Source organism: Parasteatoda tepidariorum, chromosome 10 (genome assembly GCF_043381705.1).
Source record: "Parasteatoda tepidariorum isolate YZ-2023 chromosome 10, CAS_Ptep_4.0, whole genome shotgun sequence".
NCBI lineage: Eukaryota > Metazoa > Arthropoda > Arachnida > Araneae > Theridiidae > Parasteatoda > Parasteatoda tepidariorum.
Window position 1 is genome coordinate 2,100,165 of NC_092213.1, and position 9,117 is coordinate 2,109,281.

The 9,117-nt window shown below is 33.3% G+C and overlaps 1 protein-coding gene across 1 annotated transcript in view; it reads left to right on the forward strand.

The window, feature by feature from the left end:
• The window catches only part of LOC107451842 (peroxidase), a 49,330-nt gene extending 48,732 nt beyond the window's left edge, over positions 1-598 (forward strand). The window contains exon 14 of the mRNA XM_043049793.2: positions 387-598. Coding sequence (XP_042905727.1) covers positions 387-450 — 64 coding nt within the window. The 3' untranslated portion in view covers positions 451-598. The remainder of the gene's footprint in view (positions 1-386) is intronic.
• Positions 599-9,117: the final 8,519 nt, after the last annotated feature.

The window sequence follows — 9,117 nt, forward strand, 5'->3', positions numbered from 1 at the left end:
CTTCTTTATTAAAAACTACTTTTATAAACTAATAATATATTTCAAACGTATACATTAATAATTCACTATATGACATTATTCGACTTTCATAAAACCCTTCTACATAGTTCCTAAAGCAAACTACTTGCTGATGTAAAATTTTACTATGAATACCTTGTTTATTAAGAACTACTTTTATAAACTAATAATGTACGCAAACGTATACACTAATAATTCATTATAAAATTTTTCGAATTTCATAAAACGCTTCAGCCAAATGTTTTATACAGTTCTGTTCATAAAAGCCAATTTTAATTACTAATATGCCTATATAACTGTTATGACCACCTTGTTTGCATTATTTATGAGCACCTTGTTATTAATAAAAGTTGTGTTTTCTTATTTAGGAATCCTCTGATTTATTGTGAAAATTTTCGATTTGATTTATCAGCATGGAAAGAAAACAAATGAGTCGTTCTAAAAAGGAAGAAAAGAGAATCAGATGAAAATACTCATTTACCATGAATTTAAAGCTAAAGTATATTCGAATTAGGTACATGCTTTTACAGAATGTATTAAATATTTTTAGAAAATAAAGTATTTAAAATACTGTTAAAAACGTATTCTTTCCATTTATGAACATAAAAATTTTTTTCAGAACTTGATGTATATGTTTAACTTCTTAAAATGCTGAATAAAAAAAACATTATTATTTAAAATCGAATCTTAAATAACGAATCATTTTGCAATCAGTTTCAAGCATAAATGATCTGATACGCTAAACCTTCCGATTTGGCAGCTCTGTAGACAGCTTTATGTGGTAAGTCACAATTAAAAATTTAATAATTGTAAAATAAAATAGTGAATCATAAAATTCGCTACCATTTTAATCATTCAAAAAAACTCATTATTTAAAACACGAGAAATTTATGTACTATGGGCTATTTTTTTTCTGACGGTAATGAACTAATGCTGAAATGAAATGTTTAGAACAAATATGATAATTATAAGATTATAAAAGGAAACTTGGAACATAAAATTATTTCCTTATTATTGAAGGAGCTACGTAACTGGAACCGAAGCAACTATGGGCAGCCTCGAAAGGAGAAGTTAGTAGTTCAGGGGGCCACGGTACTCGTCTCTTGACGTCATGTATCCATCAACATTTCTTCATTATTATTTTTTTTAGATTTTAGTACAGTGAAACCTCCAGGAAAGGCCACCACTGAGTGGCGACCTCCTCTATTTAAGACAACTTTTGGGAGGTACAGAATTTTTTTTCCAGAGACTTTATGTTGAAGAAAATCATTAAGAAAGACCACCAAAACCTCTCCCAGCGACCGGGCCAACTTCCGTATTAGATGCGGAAGTCGAATTAGGAAACACGAAAAAATATCAAAATAAAAAATATTAACAAAACAAATATGTAGATTCAAATATATTCAAAATATTTGCGAGTGACACTTATTTAGAGAGCTTTTTTTGACGATCTCTGAAAGAGATTTCAACCCCGTATGTGTGTGCAGCAGTCAGATTGCATTAAAGCTTTCAATGATTGATTTTTCGAGCTGAAGATTAAATTTTTTAAAAAAAAGTTATTTTTGAAAAAACTAAGAATCTTAAAGGAACAAATCTCTTCTCGTTTTTTAAAGCTAAGTTATTTTCATGATATAAAATTAAATGAAAACTTAAACAAAAAATATAATTGTTTATTTATTTAAAATAGTTCTTTATTTATAATTAGTAAATTTTTTCACACATAATTGGGGTGCTTTTTTTTTTTTTTGATTCTAAGTTTTGTTTATGGATCCCTTTTTCATGAAATTAACACAAATGCTCTTCTTCTCCAAGAAAATGACAATGAGTAAAATTAAAATCGCTTGCGAAAAATCATGCACAATCGATAAAATTTTGTAGTCAATGGTGGTAACCCCATTAACGACCATTTTACTGCGAAACAAAGAGTGTCCGAGAAGTTTCACTGTAGTTTAATTGTTGTTTTAAAGAGATTGCTTCATTTATTAAATTTAAAACTCTGCTAGAAAAGGGAGTCTTCCTTTCAACAAGAACATAATTGTTGAATTTCCTTAGTAATAATTTGAAAAGAATATTACTTTAGTTATTTCTTGTGTTTCTTTGCACTCTTTCAAAGAAAAATAACTTTTTCATCCATCTGCCTATTTATAATTCAAAATATGAATCGTAAGCACAGTAAGAAAAATTAAATCTCAATACAGTTAAATATTTTAACTATAAAAAAAAACAGACTTTTAAGCAAAACAAATAACTAGATTTCTTTTTAAATATAGAACATCAGTTAACTCGACTTTAAACGAATTGCAAGTTTTTTTTTTTTTTTTAAATTTTTTTGATGCTTAAATTACTTGACACTAGAAGCTTTCTAACTACAGAATTAGAGTATACAAAAAGTAGTTCAGTATTAAATGTACTAGAATTAATTTATACTCATTAAACATAATATAAATTTTATACATGTACTTTCGCATCTTTAATTACCAAACATATGACTTAGTGCAAATGTCCATAAGAAAAGTTGTAAAGATCTGAATGTATAAACAGCTAACTACAGTGGCGCTCACGTACTTAACACTGGATCGCTAAGGAAGTCATTTTGACTGCTTTTAAATTAATTGACTGCTTTTAAATTAGAAAAACAATCCATATAATGGCACAATTTCTTAGAATTTTGTGACTTTTTGTACAACATATAATTTTTTTTATTGTTAATATTTACTAATAACTTGTTATATAACTGTAAATATTATAAAAAATTTTAAAAATTAATTTTAAAGAAATTTATTTACGCATTCACAATCCAGTCATTTACCACAGTCATTTTCGCAATCCAGTCACAATCCACAGCTTTTGGGCAATATAGGTATATACTAATTTTCTGTCTTTCTAGTGTAAAGGACATGTCTTTATGGAAATTAAAATCCAAAATTTAATGTTCACGCATAAGTTTATTGAATTGATAATTATGCATTGGAACAAATGACTTATTTTTTTTATATATTTTCACAATGAAAATCATTTATCTAACTGTTATACTTAAGTTATGTAACATTTTAGTAAAAATATGCATTCCGCATACTTAAGGACAACAAAATAAATATTTCTTAATCGTGAATAAAATTAATAATAATGTAAAAAATGTAACAAAAAAAAAAGATTTGGAGCTAGTATTTAGTCGGCAAGCCTTTTGCGGCAATTACTGCTTCACATCTACAAGGCATCGAATCTACTAATCTTTGACATCGCTCAGGAGGTATAGCTACCCAGCCTTCTTGGACACATCTCCATAAATCACCTGAATTTTTTGGTTTTTGCTGTTTCACATATTTATCCACATCTATCCACAGCATCTCGATCGGGTTGAGATCTGGTGATTGGGAAGGCCACTGCAAAACCTCAAATTTCGTGCTTGACAAGAAGGCCTTCGCAGTTTTGCTCGTGTGCTTTGGATCATTATCGGCTTGCATGATTGGTTTTCTTGAGCGAAGTTTCCTGTAATAAGGCAGAATAACAGTCTTGATAATGCCCACATACATATGCTGATCCATGATGCCTTCGATTTTGGGAATTGAACCTCATCCTGAACGTGTCATGGCACCTCACACCATCACCGAGCCGCCTCCACCTTTTACAGTTGATTTTGCACACCGAAAAATTAAATTCTTCACCGACTCGACGCCTCACGTAACTTTTGTTATCTGAGCCCATTCTATTGAACTTCGATTCGTCTGTAAATATAACTCGATTCCAGTCAGCCGATGTCCAGTTTTGGTGTCTTTTTGCAAAAACTAATCGAGCTGCTATATAGTTCTTTGACATCAACGGTTTTTTCCTACATACGCGACCCATAAGCCAAAACTCATTTAAACGCCGTTTGGTATTATTGCTTACGTGCTTGCCTGTTAATTCAGCGAATTCTTTTCTGATGTCTGGGGTGGTTTTGTGACGATCAGCTTCAGAAATTCGATCTTCTCGTTCAGTAATTTTGCCAGGACGTGGTTCTCGGGATGCTTTTTCAAAACTTTTGGTCGCTTGATTAGATTTCAATGCTTGGAAAACTGCTGTTTTTGATAATTTTACCGCCTACCCAGGGCGCCCATCAGGGGGGAAGGTGGGCCCGCACGATGCGCCCACTTAAAGCTTGGGGGGGAAATTTACACTAAATAAAATGAATAGTTTGGGGGGGATTTAGAATTTGCCCAAGAGCTTGGGGGGGCCACTGCGCCTACCAATTTCTCTAATGTGTAAACCTTCTTTTCTCAGAGTATCTATTCGACATCGCTGTTCATTGCTAAAATTTTTTCCTTTACTCATAATAATGTTGAAATTTGTACTAAAAAAAAGAAAAAAAATATTAATATAATGTTTTAAAGCATCAAATAAAGATAATGTAGTAAATTTCGCTTATATTGATCGATAAATTGATTGTAATCATTCAATAACTCATGATTAGACAAACTGTCCTTAAGTATTCTTATACTTAAGGACAGTTTGTATTCTTATTCGTATTCTTATACAAAATACTATATTTTTTAAATAAACATTTATGAAACAATTGTGAACACGAATGAATTATTTGAGGATTGAAGTTCAACTAAGGTAAAATTCGTCATTATAGATATCTTGATCAAAACATAATATTCATCCAATATAATGACGCATTTATTTTGAAAGCACAGTCCTTAAGTACGTGAGCGCCACTGTAGTTTTTTAAATAAGAGCTAATTGTGTTCTGTTCAAACATTTTAATTTTTTAAAACTTTTAAAAGGTAGTAGTTTTAAAAGTTTTAAGTGTAGAAGGTAAATATTCCTTCTACACTTAACCCCTTCCTTCTCTCTCCCGTAAAAATGACGGGGTGAGGTTTCGCCCTCTATTTCTCACTCCCGTGAAATTTCCGGGCTAGAGTGTTCAGTAGTAACGCGCAAATAAAAATAAAACTAATTCATTTCTTTTGCCTGAAGAAAAATTTCTTTCTCATTTTACACACCAGATGGCAGTACCAAGACATTTTTAAGGTAATTGTAAATACTAGTTAGTTTATTTTAAACTACATATCAGCACTAATCAAATACATGTATATGGCAAAATAGGCACTTTTATGGCCGTTTTCTTGAAAATTAACCGATCGTTAAGCGGTTAACCTTTATTAAATCTGAAGAAATGAAATTATGATTTAGCTGAACTGCTGCTTTTTTTTAACCTCAAATTATATTTTTAGTACATGAAAGTTGTACTACATTTTTATGATTCGACTGTGATTTATCCAATATATTGTTATTCACTCATCTGAAGTTTTGAATCAATATAGTTGGAATATTTTCAGATAGGAAACTAGTCATGGAAAAAACATTTATTTCAGTTCTTCACAATTTATTGAGAATTAATATTTATAACTGATGATATGATATTGTAAAAATATTTCATGTTGTTCATTTAACAAAACGATACTATTGCTACACCTGATATATAAATTTAAAGGCCTTTTTTCATGAAAGCACCTTTTGCATCCTTGTATAATGGTTCCGTCGCGGATAAAATGTTACAGTAGACATACATGTGTAAAAAATTCATACACATTGAAAATACTTTTTTCATCTAAAGTGTATTTGGTTCGACTTCCGTTTGTGTTTGGTATGTCTCACTAAAGTGTTCAGAAGACTCTATTGATTTAAATACCGTAAATCCAAGAATCTTAGTGACTCGTTACTGACTGAAACTAGTTTTTCAAGACAGATGTTTGTCCAGGAAATAATTTGTGTTGATACATTTCTTCACAACATTGAAACAATCGTCAGAGAACTAATTTGAGTCATGCATTTCTTTCGGAAACCATTATTTTCTCACTTGTGAGCATACCTTATTTCAAATGAACTCAACTCTGGACACACAGAAGAGCATCTGATCACGAAATTATTCCCTCAACTTGATGTTGCATCACTAATCATCATTTTCACTGTTCCGAATGCCGGTATTGTCCCACACTATCTGCAATTTCATGAGAATGGTCATAAATTTCAATCCCCCCCCCCAAAAAAAAACTTTTCTATTATAATCGTAATGACGTATTATTTTTATGGATCAATGTATCTCATTCAATCAACCGAACTGTATTTGTTTCTATTGTGTAATAACCCTGCTTTCAAACTTATTTTAAGAGTCGATGAACAATACTTCAGCATCGTATTCCATCCTCAATATTAGACCTTGAATAGAAGTACAACTACAAACTCATTGCAAAGAATTTAAAGAAGTGTCCAAAATGTGTAGAGGTTGAAGGCGTGTACCGAGTCGAGCAATTTAGCTCGATCTTTCATTTTGGCCAGATCCTCTACTAAGATCATCCTCGTTCATTAAATGAATTCCTTCTTCAGATTTGTACTCTGTCGCTGGAACAGAGCTTCATCAACTGGTATTGAACAACGTGAAGGTTTAAAAATAGAAGGAACGCCGAGTTTTATAAGAATTGTAAACACCTAAAGCCGGCCTTCACTATTTTCACAGATAACAAAAATATTTTACGGCTTTGCATGAAAAATAATAAGTACCATATTTCTGAATAAAGAATAATTATTCTAAGATCAAAATTATTCTTTATGATGCATCTATATCGCTAAAAATAAAAATTCAGTTGAAAAGAATATGAAATGAAAGAAATCAAAAACCAAACTTACCGGCATGTAGCAAAGTAAAAAATGTGGTATATACAATAGAAAAGATACTGCTTTTTAGACCCACTGGAACAAAAACGAGGGGTAGGCCACGGTTTTTATGTGCTGACTCGGTGAAGTCTCATTTTCATGCAATTAATGAAAAGAATTGGAAATCAGAGATAAATCGGAAGTCGTTATGGAGAAATAAATAAATATATACAAAGTCGCGTCGGAAAATAACTTATTTTCTGCTTCGGCAACTTTTTTCAGTTAATTATTATTATTACTAAGCTGAATACTCGTTTTTCCATTCGAAACAAAACTAAATAATCTATAACTCGGTTAATAATAAACATTGCAAAATCATGCGCAAAATTAAAAGGAGATATGCATTCGACATAATTCTATAGCCTGATAGTCAAAAATTACCATAATCAACTCTCCGGTTGTTATCCCATTCGGTAGGCTGTAAAAAATCTATTTTCTCAGTACACATAGTAGGTATTGCGCTTCATATTTATAACACATATTAAACCTATTAACTAATATTAGTAACACCTATTCACCAAAAAATTATTTTAAGGATTATTAATTAGGATTACTATTTTTAAATTATAAATAAGAAGGAGCTCATCAACAATCCTTAAGATGCGAGCGCTCCCTTAAAATATTAAGTGTTGAATCCGAAATAAGCGAGGTTTGACAAAACTAATGGTAGCTTTTCCATTAAAATCGATGGCTCAGCGGAGATAGATTCAGTCTACATATGAACAAAGCACGGAGATATATACACTGGTGGACAAAATTAAGAGATGGAAAACATTTTTGCACACGTAAGATACCCGCACACCGCTCCATGTGTTTGACAATGGTTCCGTGAATGCCCAGAGGTACAGGCAGGAGGTCCTAGAGCCCTATGTGCGTTTTTTCAGGGGCGCTGTTGGCCCTGAGTTCATTTTTATGGACGACAATGCGCGACCACATAGGGCACTCGTGGTTGATGAGTATCTGGAAAGCGAGGATATTCAACGAATGGATTGGCCAGCCAAATCCCCTGACCTGAATTCTATTGAACATGCTTGGGATGCTCTTGGGAGAGCTATTGCGATGCGCCAACCTCCCACCCAGAACCATTCTGGAGTTAGAAATTGCTTTGGTGGAAGAATGGGAGGGTCATCCACAAGTCCTCCTTAACTCTCTTATGGGTTAATTATGGGCTAATTTGTGGCCAAGAGCCACAAATTAGCACTCGCACCAGAAAAAACCTTTGCAATTACGTTTCCCAAGGGCACAAAATGTGTCCGTAGACTCCCGTGCATAAAAATGGAGGGCACGAACAGCGCATATATTAAAAATGTTAAGACCCTTAAGTACCTCGGGATCACCCTGGACCCTCGGCTGAGCTGGATCACACACCTTGAGAACCTAAAGAATGAGATCGTCGTCTTTTATGATAAAATCAAGCAATACAGTAGAGCAACATGGGGCTTTAACCCAGCAATTCTTAAACTCATCTACAAACAAGCTATCGAGAAAAAGATTATGTACGGTGCCTCCGTCTGGTATGCAAATAAAGTTAAGCTTAATCAGAAACTTATTTCCATCCAAAGAAGTCCCCTGTTAAACATCACTAAATGTTACTCCACCACTAGTACGGAGGCACTGCAGATCCTCGCAGGTATTACACCAATTGACCTAACAATTAGACAATCCATCGCAATAAAGCAACAATTTTAGAATAACAATAATCAGGATACCTTCGATAACGATTACCAGATTAAATACCTGAACGAATATTCCCCGCCCCCAAATTGTACTTACGACCCAACTCAATTAAGGATTATTAATACGGGATACAGCGGGCCAAGCGGAACAGGGTACGAAATATACACGGACGGAAGCAGAAGGCAGGTAATTAACAACGAAACCAACGAATATGAATACAAAGTTGGTAGTGGCTTCTTGGTCAAACTCAACGGCGAAACTATACACCAACAGTCTGTCAGAATAAATGACGAATCAAGTATATACCCGGCTGAGCTGACCGCCATCTACCTGGCTGTTTCTTGGGCAATTGAGGCAGATATACAAGAGTTAGTACTTTTTTCGGACTCCAAATCCTCATTACAGGCCCTAGAGAATCCCACACCAAGGGACATTATAGTCGAAAACATTAAGAGTATTATTCAACACAGGAATTACCGGTTCAACTGGATCAAGGCTCACTCGGGGGAAGCTGGAAATGAGGAAGCGGATGCTCTAGCAAAAGCGGGCACTCTGCTCAGTGGAGTAGATTTTTACTACTCTATTACAAGACCACAGCTTAATTATAAACTACGGCAGGTCAGCAGAGATTTATGGCAAGAAAGGTGGGACCGTTCATCAAACGGGAGACATACCAACAAGTTTTTTCCAAAAGTCAGCGATAAACTTTTAAATTTTGACTTTTAC